We start from the raw sequence: 23,793 nt of genomic DNA, 5'->3' as shown, positions 1-23,793 counted from the left end.
ATATGTGAATAATAAAAAGATAATTAAGAAATTTCATCCCTTGACAAACTGTAATATTTGGCCTTGTTGAAGTTCTTAGATATGATTGAATTGTTTTTAATTCTTTTCCTACTACTTGAAAAATTTTCAGATTAAATTATACATTAAAGACAGCCACGCATTTCCACATAGCTAGTCACATTCTATAGTTATCATGGAATAGTCTTCATTTGCTTTTCTATTGTTTAAAAAATATAATAATTACCTGTGATGTTATTGCCTACCTGCCATGGGGCGTGGCCCTACCCAAGATTATAAAGGCCAAATCCTCCTTGTGGCTCTCTTAGCTCTCTCTTTCTTCCTCTCTATCCCTATCTCTCTGTCTCTCTCTCTCTCTGGGAAAACTCTCTTCCCCCTTTCTTTCTCTCCCCATAAACTCATCTAATAAACACACACACACACACACACACACACTATTGAATTGATTTGGATGTGCACATTTTGACCTATGTTTCCATGTTCAGTTATTTGTTTATATATATTGTCTTGAATATACAATATGAGCATTGGATTAAGCTTAGCATCTGAGAATAAGGTTAGAGTTTTAGTATCACATTTGATAACATGCAGTTTTTTCTCTCTCCGCCCCCAACAGTGGCTTGAAGAATGATTATAACAAAGAGACATTTACTTTGAAACATAAAATTGATGAACAGATGTTCCCTTGTCGATTCATTAAAATTGGTAAGGTTTTTGTGTTTTTTAATTAAAACAGTTTTTTAATGCTTTTGGTTCACAGAGTCTAGTATATGGACCAGGTTCTATAGGTCCCTTTGTTTCAGTGTTTAAATTAGAACATTGCTGCACTGGTTATTTGTGCTCTGGCTTTGGCTGATTGTGTTCCCCAAAGGCAGAGGTGGGTGGTTGAAAGAAATCAATCACATAGCCCATTGGGCCAAAAAGATTAATTCCTTTTGGCCCTTTACAGAAATGTTTGCTGGCCATTGCTTTTTTAATCCATTGTTAAGTGAGTTATTTAATAAGCATATTTTCCAAGTGTTTTCTCATTTGAAAGGAAAGGGATCTTAGAAAATTTTGTGGGACATAGTTACCTGATTGCCTTAATTATTCATGGAAGTTTGTCATTTATTCTAGAGCTATCAGCTGAAACCAAACACTGAATCAAGGCACTGTAATGTGATTGTTTGCTTTGTTCTTATATGTTTCACCTTTTACATGAAATGCTGGTTAAACTTACTTAGTCAATCTCATGGTTCAGCAATGATTTGCAAACCACAGTTCAGAAATATTATGTTAAGGCATATATTTGTCAGCAAGTGTTTTAGCTTAAGAAAGTGCTTGTAATATATCCTTCAAGCTAGACGTCCTTTAGAGTTAGTATTATGAGGGCAGGATGTTAAGGATGGAGGCTTTGGATTTCCATTTCTGCCTCACACCTTTAGAAATATTTTGTTGGGCTGGAGAGATGGCTCAGAGGTTAAGAGCACTGTCTGCTCTTCCAGAGGTCCTGAGTTCAATTCCCAGCAGCCACATGGTGGCTCACAGCCATCTATAATGAAATCTGGTGCCCTCTTCTGGCCTGCAGGTATATATGCAGGAGGATCACTGTGCATGTAATAAATAAATAAATAAATAAATAAAGCTTTTTTAAAAAAAGAAATATTTTGTTAATATAATAGAATTAAAGAAGTCAAATTTATTAATGAAGAACAGTAATTAATGCCAGAATCCCACATATTTTTACTTGAGAGAATTTTTTTGTAATAATAATATTTAAGAGTGGGCTTAAAATGGATAGTTGAAACCCTCAAGACTGTGGTAGGAAAGCATTGATTTATTAAAGCTCTTTAAGCACTTGTGTTAGTAGTTGAACAGAAATACTGGATAGCCAGTCAAGTCTTAAATTTTCAAGTAGACAGCTATGGCCTTTTCAAGTGACCAATTTTTTTCTTACTGTAATTCTCTGTTTTAAAATTATATCTTTGTTTACTTTATGCATATGTTTACCTTCATGTATGTGTATGTACTGTATTCTATGTGCATAGTGCATGAGGAGGTCAGAGGAGGGCATCAAATCCCCTGGAACCGGACTGCCGTGTGGGTGCTGGGAACTGAGCTGAGCCATCTCTCCAGTCCCCCAGCGTTTGGGTTAAGACATCAGTGTGAAACTGAATAGTAGGGAAATTGGCTTCTTTGTCTTCTTCAGACTTGAATAAGAAGTCCTAATATTTCCTCAGGTTTAATGTTTAAGGCTTAAGATGATTTTTAAGAGTAACTGAGCACATTTTTTTTTCTTTTAGCCTCTGTTAAGGTGGTAAATTATAAATTACCTCACTGTATCTTTTTGTTGAATCATCTTATTACAAAGAAAACCTGAGATTTTTTTGTTGTTGTTGCATCTTTCGCCTATACTTGGATATGTCTTCCAAGTTTGACTTTAAAGATTTTTTCCCCCCCTTTGGCTTTCTTTTCATAATTATATATTGATAAGTAATTGAACATTTAATTTCTATACTTGAATGTAATTTTAAAATATTATTATCTACTGTATGTAAGGTCAATAGCCTCTTGTATTATCTAGTTCTGGTTTTATATGTTTATGGGTAGATGTATGATTTGGAACTTATTACAGTTTTTGTTAACTAAGAAAATATGATGGCATCAGTCAGATTTGTTTTTAATATCACAAGCCATCTTTTAAAAACTAAATGCTTACTTGCTTTTAAGATGCATTTGTTAAAAATAGTACTATGTTGTTGCTGTTCTTTTGAGCCCGAGTTTGCTATGTAGCCTAGGAACTCTTGCCTTTCTGCCGTAGCCTCCTGAGGGCTAAATCTGGGGTGTGCTATGTGTGCAGAAATTGTGATGAGTGAATCCATATAGACATAAACATTAGTGGCTTTACTTGTTGAAACTTTATTTGAACTATATTAATTTTTCCCCTCTTTTTGCTTTTCCTCCTTAAAGTTCCACTTTTGTCCTGGGGGCCCAGCTTTAATTTTAGCATCTGGTATGTTGAACTTAGTGGCATTGATGATCCTGATATAGTGCAGCCCTGTCTGAACTGGTACAGCAAGGTAGGACTGTGCTTTACAATTAGACTTTGGTACCTAGCGAGAGAGAGATGTGCCAACTGAAAGTGCTAAGAATCATAAAAATTACGATTAATCAGCTAACTCTTTGTTTTGTTTAAGCATTGTGGTCTGTCAGCTGCTAGCAGTCCTAACTCATTTAAATTATTACTATTCTGTGAGAAGTAATTATCAATCTTCATTATTGTATAGATGAGGAAATGGAGCAGAGAGTTTCGAACAGTTGAAAAGCACTTGGACCAGCATTTAGGCTCAGGCAGCGTGGCTGCTGTTCACTTAGCCCTCAATTTTATCTGTAGTATAAAGCGATATGAATATTTTGAATACAGTTTTTAGTGGGCTACTTTTACACCTGATAGAAAATTTAATGTTTGAACCTGATTGAAATGCCTAAAATCAACATAATAGCTATATGTTGCTCTCTTTAATAGAACTGCTATTATATAGATAATTAATATTAAATCTGTTTTTGAGGCCCAAAGGGGGAAATGTAAAATCAGTGGGGATACAGAATCACTCTGATGAGGCTACATCTTGATAATTATATTGTATAAAATAGGTATTTGATAACTTTATGTTAGTTGAGAAGTGAGGCTGTTTTTCAAGTCTTTGGGTTTTATTTTTCTTATTCAAGGGTAATGTTTCTAGGTAATAGTTGTGGTTTTTTTTTTTTTTTTTTTTTTTTTTTTTTTTTTTTTTTTTGTCATGCAGTGTAATTTTTCTCTTAATTCTTATTGTAAAGCAATATGCTTAGACAATTTGAGGTATTCCCAGCAATTATTTTTACCTTGTTTTAAAATTATTTTTCTCAGTTTATGTTTATTTCTGGCATTCACCCTGTTAAAGAAAATGGTTTGTAAATTGAGTGCTGACTTCCAAATTCATGCTGTTCTTAATCTTAGTACCTGCATTGTGATATTATTAGTTGATGCCCTGGGAGTTGTAAAATGTACAGCCTTAAGGGATTTTTAAAGACCATGTTGCTCACAACCCCTCCTCCCCACGATAGGGTTTCTCTGTGTAGCCTTGGCTGTTCTGAAACTCTGTAGACCAGGCTGGCCTCGAACTCACAAAGATTCACCTGCCTCTGCCACCCGAGTGCTATAATTAAAGGCCCATGCCTTAAAAAAAAAAAAAAAACCAAAAGGCTTCTGAACTATATCTGGTTTCTCCTTTGGTTAACATACTTGTGACCTTGGACAAGTTAGCACAGTAGCTTTAAGCTTCAGTTTTACTGCTTGACAGGAGAAAATAATGGTAACTAATGAACAAGATTAAATATAGTGCTTGGTAAATAGTCAGTGTTCAGCTTAGGTTTGTGTTTGTGTTTGTGTTTGTGTTTGTTTTGTTTTTGTTGTTACTGTTTCCTACAGTGGCAGCTAAGCAGATCTCTTTTTCCCCTACTTGTCTTGTGCTCTAGTAGTACCGCGAACAGGAGGCCATTCGCCTTTGCCTGAAACACTTCAGACAGCACAACTATACAGAGGCTTTTGAATCCCTGCAAAAGAAAACCAAGATTGCACTGGAGCATCCAATGCTGACAGATATGCATGACAAGCTGGTGTTGAAGGGAGACTTTGATGCCTGTGAAGAGCTGATCGAAAAAGCAGTGAATGGTAAGAAACTTAGAAACTTGGATTATTTGGAATAATTGCAGTATTTATAGGAAACTTTCAAAAAGAATATGTGCTGCTTACTCAGCTATTACTCTTTTACATTTTTCCTGTGTTTTTACTTTATAAAGTTTGTTAGCTCCTTAGAGTAGGGAAATTTTTGGTGTAAGATAGGTTTCTAATATCACGGGGGTGGGGGGTGGGGGTCGACTCATTTACCTGTATTAAATTGTCATTGTGGGAAGCCAAGCACTTTTGTTGTTACTGTTATTGATGATTTATTCCTTAAATTAATTTTCAATAGCCAATATTCATTTTTTTAATAGTATGATTTGGATAGGAGGGGGTTGTATATTCAGAAAGTATTAACAGATATAACAGACAAAGTAATTTGCATTAAAATGATTTTCTTTATAGTGTGAATGATACTACATAATTCGTGGTTTTCTTACAGAATTGCTGATTTTCTTAAGTGGCCTATAAATTGGCTTTCAATGTGTGTATATAATATAATGAGATGCTATGAGTATGGATATTTAAGGTCTCAGTTATTTGAAATAAAAAGAGGACCCTGTTATCCCTTAGTGAATGAGAACCTTCTTTTACCCTTTTTTTCCTTTTAGTTTTTCCACAATGGTTTTCATAGTAACAATGAACATTATAGATATGCAGTATAAACTTGTGGAGGGCTTGAGTATGGCTCGTTGGTAGAATACTTGTTTAGCATAAGTGAACCCCTGGCTTTGAACTTCAGCATTGAATAAACTGGCCTGACTGAGCACTGGAGAGAGTGGAGGCAGGAGGATCAGAAGTTCGATGTCATCTTCAGCTACTTAGCAGGTTCTAGGCTAGCCTGAGAAACACGACTTTCTCAAAAAACGAACAAGCTTGTGGGATTGAATTAAGTATATCTTTATATACAAAGAATAAGGAATAATAATGTATTTTAGTCCTTTGATTTCGTGTATTTTAATCTCTCTGCTGTTATTATCCATTATTACCAGGTGCTTGCATTGTGCAGAGATTGTGTTGGGTATTTTATAGCTAAAGAAACTGGAAATCATACTTTTCTATTTTAGTTTATAAATTTAACCTAAAATAAATAGTTTCTATTGTTAGATACAATGGCAAAGTTACCCCCACACCTGTACATTGTTGTTACTTATTTAATTGATGATGACTCATACTTACAAATAAAGAAATGATAGTTTTGAAGTTGAGTATACTTAAGAACACCAATAATTAATTTCATATCAAACTATTAAAATGCTACCAATGAAAGTACATATATATGTCTCAATTTCTAAGATTGAGTGCATATATTTTTTTAATCAGTATGAGGGAGGTATATAGATAATTTTATAATTTGAGTTGGTTTGTTTAACATCTTCATCTCTTAGGTCATCTAATTTTACTGTGTTAGTGATACAAAGTAACAGCAGCCACCATGTGCAATTGCATTCAGTTGTGAGGCTAATGATAATTACATTTTAAAACTGTCTTTTTAGATGTATGCCCCATTGGTTAGAATAAGCAATGAAAAGCACAGGAAACTCTGTTTACTGTAGTTACTTGTGATTCTGACTCTAGAAAGGGAGCCCGGCTTAGCAGAAGTGACAGTAACCAAAGCTTAGAGCCACATCATGTTCCGTATTGCTAAGGCCTTTCTCAGTTGCCTTGGAATACTTAGTTAATAATGATTCCTTTCAGGGTTGTTCAGTTTGCTGCTGACCTCACCGATGATGATTTGTTGAACAAATAAGGAAGAGAACAGTGCAGAATTTTTTGGCTTCTCTTCCACTGAAAGTGTAGAAGAGGCCAAGAAGCTTTTGCCCACTGAACAGGAAAGCAGGGCATCGAAGCATCTTTTATCAAGCTTCTTACAATGGAGCAAAACAAAAGTTTCTTTTAGTGTACTTAATGTACACATTAATATTATCTTCAAGTGTGATCTGTATTTTAAGTCTTCTTCCTTTTTTCTAACACCTTCTAAAAGTCTCATGTGAGAATAAGACTAAGCTTTGTTAAAAAAAAAAAAAAAAGACAAGGTTATTTTGCCCTTTGAGAGGTCAATAGATATACACACATGCACACACACACAGAGACACTACAAGCTATGCATACTTGGGATGTATACTTTGATATGTGTGTTGGCATATATGTGTAACACCTGACACCACCACCGCTGTCTTCATAGGAACAAACATTGACAGTCTCTATATTCTTGACATTCTTTTGTAATCTAGCCCTGCATTCTTTCCATTTCATCCTCAGGCAACTATTTATTTCTGTTACTACAGATGAGTTTGCATTTCTATAACATTATATAAACAAACCATACTCTTGGACTTCTTCACTGGGTTAACTATTTGGAATTTCATCTAGGTTGTGGAACCATAGCTGTCATTTTCATACTGCTAAGTAGTGCAGGATACAGCTACATTACTTCTGCATTCATCTGTTGATGGACAGTTGGGTCCCCACACTTGTGGGCTCTTGCAGGTAACTGCTGATACGAACATTTGCATACGAGTCTTTGTTTGGAAACGTGCTTTCACTTTTCTAGGTAGGTGCGTAGGTGTAGAGTTACTGGGTGTCGTGTTGTATGCATAGTGTGGCTTTTCAAGCTGTTCCAGCGTTGCTGTTTCATATTCATGCAGTAGTGTAAAACATTTCAGGTGTGTGAAGTGAGGAGTAAGGAGGGCCCAGGAGGAGCTGGAGGGGAAGAGCAGTTGGGAAGTGACGTAAATACAGTGTTCACGCTTGAAATGCTAATAAAATAAAATAACAATTTTTAAAAAGCCTTGTCCATGTGTTGTATAGATTCAATATTGGCTGTTCTAATATATGTATATATTTTCTGGTTTCAATTTGTGCTTTTGTAATAATTAATGCTTAGCATGTTTTCATATACTTATTTTCATCCTTGTGTCTATTGATGAAGCATTTTTTTTTCTTTTTTATCTTTTGCCTGTTGTTTTTAGTGAATTATTTTCCTGTGTCTGCATTTTGAGACTTCTTCTAACTGGAGACAAGTCATTTATTAGAGATATTTAAGTGATTTGAGAATATATTCTTTCAGTGTGTGGGAGACAAGCTCCTGATGGGATATTATTTAAAATTTTATAATGAAACTCACTATTTTGTACAATTAATATATGCTAGTAAAAAAGGAGAAAGTAAGAAAAAATATTTTTCACAAGATCTAGTGATATAGGCCTGAATTCCCTGTACTTAGTGGGTGAAGGCAGGACAGATAAGTACCAGGCTAGCGGCTAGTCTAGGAAACATGAGACCCTGTCACAAAAAGATAAAACAAAATGAAACAACCCAGACAAATACAAAGAAAATACATGCTACGGTCTCTGGCTTATCTTTTCGTCTTCTTACTGTACCTTTCAGCCATCAGGTTTTGCCTTGTGATGAGAGTCTGTCTGCTTGATTGGCACCAGGTACCATGCTCTTGATGCTAGAGCTGAGCATTTCTTGTCTAAAGATCAAAACCTGTCTCCACTCTCTTGCAAGGGTTTTATATTTAAGATTTGCATTTATGCTTATGACTGATCTGGGATTGTTTTTGTGTGGTACCAGGTAGGAACCTAATAATTTCTGGTTTGACAGTGCAGCATATTTCACAGTGTCACACCATCGTGATAATCCAACTTGATAGTTGTCTGCAGACCAAGTTGTGAATCTTCCAGCACTGTTCTCGGTGGGTTTTAGGATTTTAGAAGCATGTGACACTGCTTGCCAGTGCCTAGCAGTGTCTCCTAGGGTTCTGCTTTGTTTATGATACACCATGATCAGCTTGGCAAGAATTGAGATCTTCATGCTAAGTGCTCTATTTAAAGCGACCTTTATACTTTTTTGTCTTTCCAGTTCTTTTAACATTTATCTCATTGTCTTTAGGTTTTAGTAGTTGGGTCTTGGATATGTATGTTGTTTGTCTCATAGTATTTTATGCTTTATATTCCTATTACAAATAGAATTTTAAAAATTGCTAGTTTATATGAAAAAGCAAGTATTTTTATGTTTATTTTCTACTCTGCAGCTTTGCTAAAGTCACTTTTTTTTGGTATCTTGAGAGAGCCAGTAAAGATTTTAGTCTTGTCATAACTGTTCAAAGACTCTTTTCATGTGTTTATCCAGTCACAACATATTGAATTTTGCTTTTCTTCTTACTGTATTAGCTCAAGCTTTCCACAGCATATTGAGTAGTGTGGAAGCAGCAGATACCTTTGTAAAGCAGTCATTAAGTAAAATGTTAGTTATAATTTTTTATATACATCTTTTATCGATTGAGGAAATGTAGTTTGTTATCATCTTTATCAGCAATAGAAACTGCGTTTTATCAAACCTGTTTCCTGTCTTTTGAGATGGTGAAAGGATCTGCCTCTTTCCACTGCTCTTATCTTTGATAATTACATTAATTTTCATCTTTAAATTCAGTTTTCTAATACTATAAGAATCCCCATTTGATACTCATTATAGGTCTTGATTTGTAAAATTTTATTGAGCGTTCTTATGCATAGCTGAGTAATTTGGATACTGGCCAGCAGTTTTGTTGTAATGTGCACACCTTGTTTTGGTGTGTGGGTACGTCTGGCCTTTACAGAAAGGAGGAGGTCAGAATTAGTCCCACTTTAATTTTTCTGAAAATGTTTATATAGAATTATTAGTACCACGATGGAGTTTTAAAATGGTGAATGGTCAAAAGTGGGCCTAAAGTTAACTTTGTGCAGACTTGTAAACTTCAGAATGCTTATTGTTAATAGATAAAAGGCTGCTTGCATTTTGTATTCTTGAGTGAGGGTTGGTAGCCGATGCTTTTGAGGAGTGTGCACAATATGCACACTTCATTGAAGTTGGTGATTTTATCAGTATGAAGTCATTTAATTTTCCTTTTTGAATCTTTATGTCATGACTTACTCTTTATGGTTTCTTTCTCTTCTCTTTAATTTGTAGTATAGACTGGCCTTGGACTTGTTCCAATCCATCTGCCTCCACCTTCCTAGGGTTGGAATTCCAATTGTGCACTATACCCCCCCCCCTTTTCCCCCCTAGTTTCTTAACCATGAATGTTGAAGCCACAGGGTTGTTTCATTCCTTACAGCCCTTTGCTTTTTATGTTTAGTTTTTGAGCTACGGTATCTATATAAGGTTGAGGGCATAATGGTAGCATATGTTCTGGTATAGTTCATATTATCAAAACCAAATTGTTTTCTAATCACTTCGGAAATACAGGAAAAACATTTGCTGAATGCAACATCTACTCTTGATAGAGTATGGCAAATTCAGTCTGAAAAATGTCCACAGACTTACAATTAATGTCATACATATCATTATTACACGGATTTGATGTGGCATTTTGGAGGGCCTTGCATCAGATTTCCAAGTTGCTAAGAATATGTATTAACAAAGAAATACTGAATTTTACTACCTTTTCTACCTTTTGTGATGATTTTTCCTGTTTTAACCCACTAATGTAGAAAATCAGTTATTGTTTTCTTTTTTTAATTTTAAGCTGACTTTTTATTTCTCATATATACTTAACTTTGTCATCATGTGTTTCTTTGGGTCTATAAGATTTAGATTGGTTAACGTTTACCTTGATTTCTTCCACTGTTCTTACTAGTGAGAAGGCCATATAGTGTTTCCTTCCTTTATATTTCATTCAGATTTAGTATCTTAATTTCATCCCATGAACTCAGAATTTATCTCTTCTCTCTGTGTTAAGATTTGAGTTCTTTTTTAACTTACTTATCTGGAAGAGTTTCTTAGAGTTAGGTAATCTATCTTCACGTGGGCCTGCTGGGAGCACTTTACCCATCTGCTCAGTTTTTATGAACAGTGTAGACTTCAGGGTTGTTTGCTTCAGCTTTAATCAGTTAACATTTTTTAGGAATTGTCTATTGACACTTAAAACTCGGAGAGATTAGGTATATTTACTATCTTATTAACTGCTTAATATTTGTAGGTTTTCCTGGGCTATGTTTTAGTTTTTATGAACTGTCATTTAAAAAAAAGTCACGGTTACAGCAATGTATTTGGTTTATTAGTCATTTAGAGATAACTAACTTGTGATTTGTTAATCTTTTCTGTTATTTTCTATGCTGTTTACTGTTTCCTCTTTCTCTTTCTCTGAGATTCCCTCTCTCCCTGTCCCCATGTGTTTGTGTGTTTATTGTGTTTTGAGACCATCTCAATATGTAGTCCTAACTGGCCCAGAAAGAGATCCTCCTGCTCTGTCTCCTGAGAGCCCTAAGTAAAGGCACGCACCACTATGCCTAGCTTTTATATCTTTTTTTTTCAATACCATCTTTAGATGGATGTCAAGTTAATTACCAGATTTTAATTTTTCTCACATGCATTAAGGTTATAAAGTTACATCTACTTAAATTGTTGTCTGGTTCAGTAGCAGATTCCAGCTACAAGCAAAGAAGAAACCAGAAGAAATTAGATTCAAGGATCTCTCTCTCTCTCTCTCTCTCTCTCTCTCTCTCTCTCTCTCTCTCTCTCTCTCTCTCTCTCTCTCTCTCTCTCCCTCCCTTCCTCCCTCCCCACCCTCTCTCCTTCCTACCCTCCCTTCTTCCTTCCCTCTCTCCCTTCCTCCCTCCCTCTCCCCTCTATCCTTCTTTCTCTCCCATCTAGTGATAGGGGAGCAAAACCAGGGGAGATTTTTAGGGGTAGGAAAAAGGAGAACCCACAAAGTAGTAAAGACAGGCTCCAGTCAGGTTTGCCAGTCACATTGCACCACCCTTTATCAGTAGTTTCTGTTTGATTCAGTTACTGGGAAGAATCTATATCTTAACAGTCTTCCATCTGTGTTAGATTGCGTGCCTCTTTATGGCTCTAATTTTCTTCCTATATTTTGTTGCCATGTTTTTAGTTGTACATCTTCATTTTTTTATGTTTAATTAAATTTTACTATGAGTTGTTTACCTACTTTTCGATACTATTTGCACAGCGTATCTTTTTCAGTATCTAAAAACAATATTATTTCTTTTCAACATGATTTCATGTTGCCCATGCTGCCTTATGGTTGAGGATGACTTGGGACTGCTGAGACTGCAGATGATTGTTAACATGCTCAGTTTTATGTGGTGCTAGAGATTGAAGCCAGGGCTCTGTGCATGGTAGGCAAGCACTTGGCAAACTATAGTCTTTAACCCCCATTTCAGTCTTTTCAATCTTTCTGTATCTTGTTTTGTTTTAAAGAAGTAACTCTTACAAATGTTATTTATTTATATTGTAATTAATTTTTGTGTTTGTGTATTTGTGAGTATAGATGTATCTGCCTGTGTGTGCACATGCAGAGACCAGATGAGGATGATAGACTTCTGTCTTTATCATTCTCTGACCTTGTCCCTGGAGACAGGTCTCTTGCTGAACCTGAAGCTCATCTTTCTGCTAGGCTGGCCAACTTCCCAACCCCATCCTGAGATCTTCCTGCCCCTGCACCCTGCCATGGGGCTTATAGCACTAATAGTCAGCGCTGGCTTACCATTCTACCATTTATGTTTGTCATCTCTTTATTTCTTGTTGTGGTTGCCATCCCTTGCCTTTTAACATTTCAAAGTTTCTCTTTGTTTACTTGGCTCTAATATATTCCACATTATATTTCTGATAAAAATTATGATAAACAGTTAACAAAATTGGTCAGTACATTTTTTTGTCTTCTAATGGAAGGATTCCAAATGGAATTTCAGGTTTATTTATTTATAACTCATAGGGTCACTGTCATTTCTGATGGCATACTTGAGGCCCTGTAAATATTGCTTCATTTTATACAGGGTTTATGTTTTTTACTGATTTATTTTCTCTCTATTACTATGTACATCTCTGATCTACACCTAAGACTTTATTTTCTTTGCCTTAAAGCACAGCCTTTAGAAAGGCGTATAATAACAAGAGCAGGTCTGAAACATTTGTCACTTAAAGATGGTTATTACTTATTGGATATAGAATTTCTGACTAGCACTTTTTCTTTCAAACATTTTTTGAATATTACTGCTAACTGGCTTCCATTGTTATTGTTGAGAAAAGTGTTGTTACTTTTCTACATGTTTCTTTGAAAGAAATCTGTTGTTTTGGGGGGAATGTTTAAATATTCCGTTTTCATTTCAGCTTTTGTAGAGTTGTCTTTAGTGATAGTGCTGAACTTGTCAGCCTGTTAAAAATTGAGTGATTTGTTTTCATCTTAATTTCATTTATCTCATTTTCTTAGTTATCCTATTAAATTTGACATTTCTGTTTAATTTTTCATGCTTCTTTGAATTCTTTATCCCATTTCAGTTACTATGTTATCACTAGTGTCTTGTCTTAACACTTTGATCTTCATATCTGTAACAATCCAGTGTTTGTTTTTGTCCTCATGCTCTATGACTTTGGCTGTCAAACCTTTTCCATTTGCTTATTATGTCTCTGCTTGCCAGCAGTGATGTCTGTTTGGTATCAAGGTCATATACCAAGATTTGCTTACGTTCTTATGTCCTTGGTTTGTATTTAGCTGTTGTTGTCTCTTGCATTGCATCCCTCTTTCCCTTTCCATATGAGTTGGTTCTAACCAATCTGGTTGATTGTTACTAATCTTCAACTGTGCTGAGTGTGGTAGCACATGCCTTTGATCCAGCACTCAGGAGGCAGAGAACAAATAAAACAAAGCAAGTCTTTGAACAAGCAGGTCCCCCTGGCTAATTTTAAGGAGCTTCTTATGAGTCAGGATACTAGAGCTGTTGTCTCTTGCTCTTTCGCTTGGGATTCTGTTTATTTTAGCAGTGCTCCCTAATGCAGAATTACATTCTCTTCCTCATAGCCACCATGCTTCCTGAAACATGGCTTCTTCCCAAAGTTCCTGCTTACCTGTGCCTTCTTCATGCCTTTGCTTTTGCCATGTTCTCTTTGTTGTTTACTTTCCTTTTTCAGTATTCACTTCCAACTCATTCTTCAAGTCTAGTTCTTTTCAGAAAGCTTCTTTTATTCTTTACCCTGTATTTTCTCTTTCTCTTAACTCCTACTTGATTGAGTGCCATAGTTCTCACTTGGTGCACATAAAACAATTGATAGTTTTCTACCAACTACAATTCTAAACACTACATCATCATCATCGTCCTTATCATTGCCGCTGTGTTGCTGCCACTGCCACCACCGCCACACCTCCACTGCCACCACCACCACACCTCCACTGCCACCACCACCACACCGCCACACCTCCACTGCCGCCACCACCGCCACACCTCCACTGCCACCACCACCACACCTCCACTGCCACCACCGCCACACCTCCACTGCCACCACCACCGCCACACCTCCACTGCCACCACCACCGCCACACCTCCACTGCCACCACCACCGCCACACCTCCACTGCCACCACCACCGCCACACCTCCACTGCCACTGCCACCACCACCGCCACACCTCCACTGCCACCACCACACCTCCACTGCCACCACCGCCACACCTCCACTGCCACCACCGCCACACCTCCACTGCCACCACCGCCACACCTCCACTGCCGCCCCCCCACCGCACACCAGCCACACCTCCACCCCCACCACCCCGCCCACCTCCACTGCGCCACCACCGCCACACCTCCACTGCCACCACCGCCACACCTCCACTGCCACCACCGCCACACCTCCACTGCCGCCACCACCGCCACACCTCCACTGCCGCCACCACCGCCGCACCTCCACTGCCTCCCACCACCACCACCCCCCACACCTCCACTGCCACCACCGCCGCACCTCCACTGCACCAACCACCGCCACCACACCTCCACTGCCACCACCGCCACCACACCTCCACTTCCACCACCGCCACACCTCCACTGCCACCACCGCCACACCTCCACTGCCGCCACCACCCGCCTCACCCCCTGCCACCGCCCACCCCCCCGCACCTCCACTGCCACCACCGCCACACCTCCACTGCCACCACCGCCACCACACCTCCACTGCCACCACCGCCACACCTCCACTGCCACCACCGCCACACCTCCACTGCCACCACCACAATATTTATTTGAAGTTTTACAATGGACCTTGTATTTTTTAAGTTCCTTATATGAACTTTGCAATGTCATACTTGTTTTCTGGGGTATGTGTAGTATTATCATTGCCTCTTATTAAATGAATGAGAATGATTACTTTGCTGTAATATCAACTAGTCAGTGATGGATTTGGATTCCCATTTGGGCTGATAACAATATCTATACTTTTAATAGCTACGCCTTACTGTTGTAAATTTTCACTACTTCAATCTGCTATTTGGTTAGCTCCAAACTATAACCTAAAGTGGGGAATTATTTTGGCTCTCAGTTCCAGAACATTGTAGTTTAGAGTCCTTTCCTGTGTTGATTCTGGGCCTGTATGATGCAGAATGTCATGGTGGTGGGGACATGTGGTAAAAGTACTTACTTCATAGCTTGACAGGAAGGAGAAAGAAGGAATCGGCGCAAGGACTGGGTATAACCTTCGTAGGAACACTTTTACCGCTCTACTTCCTCTGACCAGGCTCCACTTCTACAGTTTTCTATTCCTCTGCTGTTGTAGTTAGGGTTTCTAGTGATGTGGTAACACACCATGACCAAAAGCAGTTTGGGGAGTACATTAGTCTGGTTCTACACACACACACACACACACACACACACACACACACACACACACACACGGGGAGATTGAGATTAGAATGGTTTATAGGTGGTAGTCTAGCTAATCCAGCAATGGCTGCCTACAAACAGAAGTCCAAGAATCTAGTAGTAGTTCAGTCCACTGGGCTGGATGTCTCAGCTGGTCTTCAGTATATGCCAGAATTCCAAAGAAGTCGGCTCTAGTGCCAGTGAAGGAATGGACTTGCTAGTGAGAACAAACACAAGCTGGCAGAGAGACTTCCTTCACTGTATCCTTTATGTTGGTTGCCAGCTGAAGGTGTGGTCCAGATTAAAGGTGGATCTTCTCACCTCAAAAGATCTGGATTAAAGATTTGTCTTCCCACCTGAAAGACCCAGACTAGAAATGGGTCTTGGTGCTTCAAATTATTTAATTAAGAAAAAAAATATCTCATGGGTGTACCTAGTCCTTTGGGTTTTAGTTAATTCCATTGTACTCAAGTTGACAATCAAGGACAACCATCACAGGGAGGAAGGGTTTATTTCTCCTTACATTTCAGGTAACAGTCCATCATCAGAGGAAACCAAGGCAGAAATCTCAAAGTAGGAGCTGAAGGAATTCCATGGAGTAATGCTGCTTACTGGCTTGCTCCCTCATGCTTGTTCAGAAAAAGGTGAATCTCTCTGAGTTCCAGGCTAGCCTCCTCTACAAACTGAGTGCCAGGCTAGCCAAGGCTACATAATGAGACCTGGTCTCAAAAAAACAGAAAAATGAAATTTATTACTTTTCTTTTGTAGTTTTCTTGATTTTTTTACTTTGTGTTTTTCCCACTTTGAATTTTCTTCTGTTTTTTTTTCTATATATTTACATCACCCTCACTGGTCTCTGCTGTTAGGTAGACTTGATGTATGTTTTGAAGTGTAGGTCTTTGATTGTGTCGTGTATATCTTGTGTGCATGGTTTGAATGAGTATGGACATGTATAACAGGCTTAGTGTATTGAGGTCAAGATAGAACCTCCGATATCAGCCCTCCCCTACACCTTGTCTGAAATGGGATCTTCTTATTCTTTACCACTGAGTAAGCCAGAATCAGTGGCTTCAAGCCACAAAGGATTCTCATGTTTCCCCCTCAGTCTGTCTGAGGGACACTGAGATCACACATGTGCGTTCTGGTGACTCAGGCTTCCTCCTCATGCTCACTGGCAAGTACTTTACCCACCGAACTATCTCCCCAGGCTACTCTAACTCTTTCATGAATAATTTTACGTTATTTTTTAAGTTTTGGAAGTCATTTTAAAACTTTTTATCTCCCTAAATAAATAAAGCTAAATAAAATTATTTTATTTACATAATATTGAGCTTATGGTTAGTTTTTGTTTTATTTTTCTGTCCTCGTATTACTACAATGGACAGGAGCCCAACACATTTTATCTGGAAGGGGAAATAAGATTCCCAAATTTAATGATGAAGGAAGTTTTGGTCAGGAAGGCTAAATAAAGCAAGACTTCACAGAGGGGTAGATTTTGTAATAGAAACATTCCCTAAATCAAATTGTGCCGCATTTAATTCTCATTCCTATAACAATGAAAATATAAATGCCAATTCCTAAGTGTGTCAGGAGTTGAAGGTGAGATGGAATCTGAACTTCAGCCCAGGAAGCCTGGAACTGACTGTGTCGCCCAGGCCGGCCTCATTCGTAAGACGGTCCTCTGGCGTCAGCCTCAGTGCTAGGATTACAGGCAGCAGCCACCACATTCAGCATGCGTGCTGCTTTTATAAAGCAACTTCGTTTCCCCACTAAATTTTTAAGGTAACAAAAGCAAAGAAGAAAGAAATTTGGTGATTGGTTGGTTACAGCTGCTTCGTGAATAACCCAGAAACAAAAGCTCTTAGGGACAGTGTTTATATTCCAGTATGCAAGTTATGAAAAAGAAGCATTTTACAAAATGTTTTTGAACAAGACTTTGTTTTAGTGGCAAGGAAAAATGCTCGTCAGATAGAAATTAGGGTCAAAGGGCAAATTCATGAGAGAATGTGCACTATTAGTTGTTTATATGGATACTCTAACATGGTAAGGGAATGTCGCTGTATAACTTAAGTCCAGAGGTGAAGGAGGCTTTCCTCCTTGGTTCATTCAGTGCTCTGCTTTATCTTTCTCTGCTCTGTCATTAGGAGAGAATTGACTCTTTTCCTAGCTCTACAAATAGGTTTAGTAGTTGTATACATTATACATTGCATATGGTTATGAAATGTGTCCAGAGTAATAAAAGTCTCTTTTTCCTGGCTGTTTGTCTGTTTAGAAGCATGAAACATTGCTTACAAGTCCTCTAGAAGATTTCCCTTGTTCCCTTATTTAGAACTGGGTTCGATATATCATTTATAAACCTTTGACAGACATGGGGAAAGGGTGTAATAGGCATCTGGAAGTGAGTCTCCATATAACTGTAGTAACTAGTGTAATAACTTCTCCAGGAAGTAGATGGGAAGTTTACTGAGGAAAGAAAGATTCAGAAGAAAAGCAAGGTGGGATCTGAGTCCCTGTGATGCGAGTGAGTTTGATAAAGTTCTTAGTATCTGTCTTTAAAGAGGAGGTTCAAATCCTTCTTAGGGTTGTTTTTAGAATGAAATGAGCCGGGACAAAACAGATTTAACATTTGGCAGCATCAGTAAATACAGTTCTATTGCCGCTGGCAGTACTTTTATCCCGCCATGGGTTTGTACCCAAAGAAAACTGGAACTTGCATTTTAAAGGGTTTTCTCTTTCTCTGAGGTTGCACTATAAAGTGCCTACATCAAAGCTGTTGGCAAAAAAAAAAAAAAAAAAAAAAAAAAGCTGTTGACATTCTTATTTCCATATTTGTTGTTGTTGGGTTGTTTGTGTCGGCTCTTCGTGGAAAGATCTTCATCCAAAGACTGTAGGGTTCAAGAATCCATTCATTATGAGGGGCAAAGATTTTTTGTTGTTGTTTTGTTTTTCAAGATAGGCTTTTCCTGTGTAGACTTGGCTGGCCTTAAACTCACAGAGATCTGCCTGCCTCTGCCTCTCCTAAGTGCTGGGATTACAGGCATGCAGCACCATGCCTGGCTAAAGGACAAACACTTTTAAAGTGCTAAATAAAATAGAGAATGGTGATGAGACATCACCAGAGCAGATTTCTTCCATGGCTTTATTCTTCTTCCTTTTTCCCATTTGTATTTATATTGATGCCAAAAATTATTTTTAAGGTATGTATGGTCCTGTTTCAATGAAATAAAATATATATTCAGATTATTTTAATTATTTTCTGCTGCTTCTGGTTTCCAGCTTTAAACTGTCATCTTACTTTTTATCCTCTCTACATTTTCCTTCTTTCAGGGTCTTTGTTGCGGTCACATGTTTATCTATTGCGTGCATTAGTAACTTCACAGGAACTAAGGCAGTAATTGTGGAAACATAAATTTAATATGCGCTGCTGCTAACACATTTTGTTTCTGTTGTTGTGTCAACTGGTAATTTACTATTATATTTGGGTAGATATTCGGAGGCTGAAGAGCCAGCTAAGATACAATTCTTATTTTTCATATTTGCAGATGGCTTGTTCAATCAGTATATCAGCCAACAGGAGTATAAGCCACGGTGGAGTCAGATCATTCCTAAGAGCACCAAAGGTGAGCTTCATCGCCTGGCTCCCTCTGTTTCTTCTGTACAGTCTGTTTTCATTAGATAGCCAGGCATCCTACTCTATTAATAAAGCACAAGTGTTTATTGTAACATATAGACTCACTAGAAGGCAGAGTGGATTATTATATATATTTTTTCTCCTGAGGCTAGGGATTGAACTCAGGGTCTTGTACATGTTAGGGAAGTATTCTTATCAGGGAGCTATAGTCCCAGCCCAAGCTTATTGGGTTTAAACTGTCTTTTAAGTTCTTGTCTCATCACTAGGACAAAACATCAAGCAATATTGTTTGTTTTTCACAGAGAATGCTGTTACAAACTACTTTTATAGAGATGTGTAAAGTGATAGGCACGCTGTTCTGCCGCTGATGTATTCCTAGAAACTTACATCCTACAAAATATCTCACTGCACCTAACAGGACCTTTTGAAAACAAAAGGGACAAATGATGAGCTTCATACACAGATACTAATAAAAGTTGACATAGTAGCCCTAATTAAAACACAGTACAGTTGGATCTTAGAGGCAGTTAATTTGAGATTCAGATGCCTTAGTGGTCACATCTCAGGCTTCCTTCTTAGAAGTACAGATCCTAGGGCCATTTATTTCTAATAGAGACTGGTTTGTTGTTTTTCAAACTCAAAATCTGATTCAGAGTTTAGCTTTCTTCATTAACCCACTTTATTGTGTATAACCAGTCTTTTGTCAGAGGAACAATGTTTTACAGCAAATATTTACATTAAATAAAGATGGTTCTGTAAGTGTTCACTTGGTTTTATGGTCTTCATATATTTCCACAGCTTTGTCTTCACTTGTGAGAAGTCTTTTATAGCATTAAACATTAATATCTACTGAAAATTTCTCCTGAACTTATATAGTATCTGTTGCGTGAACATACTTGTATTTTTATAGTCCTGTCTAAGGTGATTTTATTCAAAGACACATGTATTTGCAAATAAACAGATTATATACACAAACCACAAATGCTAAAAATTAATAATTAAGTACTTTGTTAATTTATTTTTTTAAAAAGTCAGTCAGGCTGGCTGGAGGCGAGAAAAAAGGGCAGCCTTCAGTGATAATCATCTGCAGGATCTAAGGGACACCTAGCTATGAGGAAGGAAAAAGAATTGTTGAGCTCAGTGTAAATGAAAGGATTTGGCTTTGTGTCCTATTTTTATATATAACCATGTGTTTCATAATGACATTTTGACCAATAACGATGATCCCATGAGCTTTTAATTGAGCTGAAAATATCTAAACTTTTTCCGTAATTAGTTATTTTGAAAAATACAGACAATGTAGTTGCCTGAAGTTACTACTTAGAGTAGTAACTGCTTTGCTGTATGGCTAAGTGTGCAATAGGCAGTCCATGTAGATTTCTGTAAATAGACCCGGACATTTACCCAAAAACAGAGTTTGCCTAACGATGCATTTCTCAGAGAGTATTCTTTATCATTAAGTAACTCATAACTGTATAAAAACTGACATTTCAGTTATTTTATAGTACTCCTGTGAAATCAGTAGAGTTAGATGGTGTCAGTTTACATACATGAGTTCATTTCCCAAACTAATGTATTTCAATTAATAGGATATTTATGAAGAGAACCTTAGCTTTTCTGGTTTATATCAAATGTGATATTAGCACAACTTGATCGTTGAATACTTGTTTATCATTGGTGGGGACATGTCCTTAGTACACATGCACCTGTAACCTTTGAATATTTGAACAATTTATGAACTGTTCAATTATTTTTAATATATTGAAGGAGTATATGAGAGTGTTTGTCACCACTCTTTCTAGACTTCCAAGGGAGGCTATTCCTCTAGAATACGAAGCTATATTATTTCTTTATAGAAAGTATGTTTTCTTCCTCAGGTGATGGAGAAGATAACCGACCAGGAATGAGAGGAGGCCACCAGATGGTCATTGATGTTCAGACAGGTGAGTCGCACTAGCAGTGTCCCAGCAGAATTCTAGGGCTGCGTGCCAAAATGTATCATTGGCCTACATTTACAATACTTGATGAGAGTGAGCGCACTTCTCCTCCCCCACTTGTGATTAAGGTAACGTGTTAGTTGTTAAACCAAGTAGCAAAGAAAACAAGCACTGACTGCATGTGTGTCTGAAAGGTGACAGTGAGAGAGGAGGCTGCAAAGATATACCCTGAGAGAAACGTGCCCTTCACATAATTTCACTCTATGAAACTCTACTCTGCAAATGCCAGTACTTGCTTAAGCAGCATTTTATTTTTTTTTTCTCCCCCAAGACAGGGTTTCTCTGTGTAGCCTTGGCTATCCTGGACTCACTTTGTAGACCAGGCTGGCCTCGAACTCACAGCAATCCACCTGCCTCTGCTTCCTGAGTGCTGCGATTAAAGGCGTGTGCCACCAGGCCCGGCAACATTTTACTTTTTGAAAGAGTATTTATACCATTTTGTTACTTTGTTTTGCTAATTTAGTACTTTAGGAATAAAAATATTTCTTTTGTAGATTCATATTTTATGAGTAATAGAAAAATACAGCATGGATACTAAATCTTGACTGTTTTCAAAAATTGTTAGTAATAAGATTGAATATTTTACTTTAAACTGTTAAATATATAATAACTTTAGAATTTGAGAATGCTGTTGGTGTCTCGTTGGAAAGGTTTTCAAAGTGTGGGATTTTATTCCTAACCTGCGCCCCTTCTTATATGCACCTGTCCTACATAATAGGCTTGAATATGATGCAGCCTTCTAGCCGTTTGTTTTTCTGTATCAGAGTAACAAGCTTGCCTATGTTGGTGTATTAAAGCAGCAAATCTGTATCTAAATTACTTTCTTGCTAATAACACAACTAAGGGAAATTGTTTGAAAAGGCCTCTTTAATTTTTTTTCAGCAAAATGCACTTTACTCTAGTGTGAGGTGACACTTAAAGCCCACCTGCAGCAGCAGGAGACATTCCAGAGTTCTTATTACTGGGCTGTCTCTGGGAAAGAGACCATATGTGACAAGGGAAGTATACATGTGAGAGAAAAAGATGAGGTATGGGATTCAAAGATGGAAAGTAAAGATTCAAGCGATAGACAAATGGCACGACAGAACTTAGTGTGAGGGACACACCTGAAGATTAAAGTTAGCAGATGTCCTTCTTGTGACGCTCAGAAGGTGAAGGTGGATGTGCACGGCTTTCCTGCTATACTCTGTTTATACAGTAGAGGCGGAAGTTTAGCAGGTTCTAAGTGGCCCACAATCATAGCACCATTTCCATTTGACTAACTATAGAAATTATAGTTTTAAGAAATAGAATGATTGTTACAGTCATGTGATTTTAATTTTGTGTGTGTACATTGTGTCCCCATGTTCGCGTGTGCATGCCTATGCATGTGTGCTTTTACATGTTTATGCATGTGTATATAGCGATAGATGTTGACGTTGAATGTCGTCATCATTGCTGTCCACTTTGTTTCTTGAGACGGACTCTTAAAACCTGGAGCTCCCCAATTTCTCTAGGTTGGCTGGATGCCTTCTGTCTCTGTCTCCTCGGTGCTGGGATTACAAGCTGCACAGCTGCATCCAGTTTATCTATGTGAGTGTTAGGCTCAAGCTCAGGTCCTTGTGCTTATGTGACAGGCAATTTGCTGGCTGAGCTATATTCTAGATGCTAATTTTAATCTCTTTATGCTGTCTTCTGTACTGCAACCCTTTAGTATCTCTCCCCACCACTGCCTCTCTCTCTTTGTGTAGTTGTAACCCTTTAATCTCTCTCATTACTTTGGTTAAGATTTAAAATACTGCACTGAATAAATATGACAATTTTAGAAGAGATGCTTTCAGCTCCCCCTTCAACATGACACCAGCTATCAGTATGCTTGTTGTACACATACTCTATTGTTTTGAGGCATGATTTTTCTGCTCCCAGTTTCTTTGGGGTTTTTATCATGGAGGTATGTTGACTTTTTCTGTCAGATGCCTTTTCTGTCCCTTAAGATGATCATGTGATTCTTAGTTTTACAGGCATACGCCTTATTCTGCAGTGAGTCTGTGTAGTGCTATGATTTTTCCTCTAGTGTGGCCAATGATGCCTGTTGTAAAAGACAGAAGTAAGTCCTGCTGAGGTCCTTCCTACCTAAATAGAGTGTTACAGCCTTTGTGTTGTTTCCCCCTGCTGTTGAGGGGTATGTGGATGTCCAAGAGCAGGTCTTGAGCAAACCTCCTTGTCTTCCTGGTTAGCATGTATTCATCATTGAAGTTTCCCTAATCTCAGAGTTTATTTGTGTTTACTAAGGTTTGAACAGGGCTGGGTGGAGTGGAACATTGTGCTGTCTCATAGCTGTGCTAGGCATGTTGATCAGGTTCAATAGCTGTCATGTTCCTTTCCCAGGAAAGCACATGAAAAGGAATAAACAAAACAGCACCAAATACCAATGAGTCAGGTACAGAAGTAAGCTAAAAGCCAAGTACAGCAGGTGCATGCCTGTAAAACTAAGTGATTTTATTTTGGCTCATGTAATGTGGTTGTACGTCAAAGCGGTTATTCCTTCCCAGTGTTTCATATATCTTGTTTTCTTAAACATTAAACTCATTAGTTCTGAATTTAATTTTTCTTTTCCAATCAGTAGTTTGACTGGAAGTTTGCCTAATGCTATTTCATTTAATGCCAGAAGAAAGGATAGAGTAACCATAAAAGTGGAGAGTGGCTTCAATTTTACTATTTATTTTCCAAGATTTCTTCCACCATTTGAGAATCATATTGTACACACTGTAGTAGCAGAGGGATGTGGTACTTTGGCCTACTGTCTCTAGATGTTAGTTTTGCTGTTTCCCTGAACCTGAT

At 37.9% G+C, this 23,793-nt stretch overlaps 1 protein-coding gene across 1 annotated transcript in view; it reads left to right on the top strand.

The window, feature by feature from the left end:
* Positions 1 to 23,793, top strand: part of Mkln1 (muskelin 1) — a 123,213-nt gene that overhangs the window by 38,297 nt on the left and 61,123 nt on the right. Inside the window, 5 exon segments of the mRNA XM_051151766.1 lie at positions 635 to 723; positions 2,968 to 3,077; positions 4,516 to 4,708; positions 18,888 to 18,965; positions 20,854 to 20,919. Coding sequence (XP_051007723.1) covers positions 635 to 723; positions 2,968 to 3,077; positions 4,516 to 4,708; positions 18,888 to 18,965; positions 20,854 to 20,919 — 536 coding nt within the window.

This window comes from Acomys russatus, chromosome 10, assembly GCF_903995435.1.
Source record: "Acomys russatus chromosome 10, mAcoRus1.1, whole genome shotgun sequence".
NCBI lineage: Eukaryota > Metazoa > Chordata > Mammalia > Rodentia > Muridae > Acomys > Acomys russatus.
This window is presented reverse-complemented; position numbering and strand designations above follow the sequence as displayed.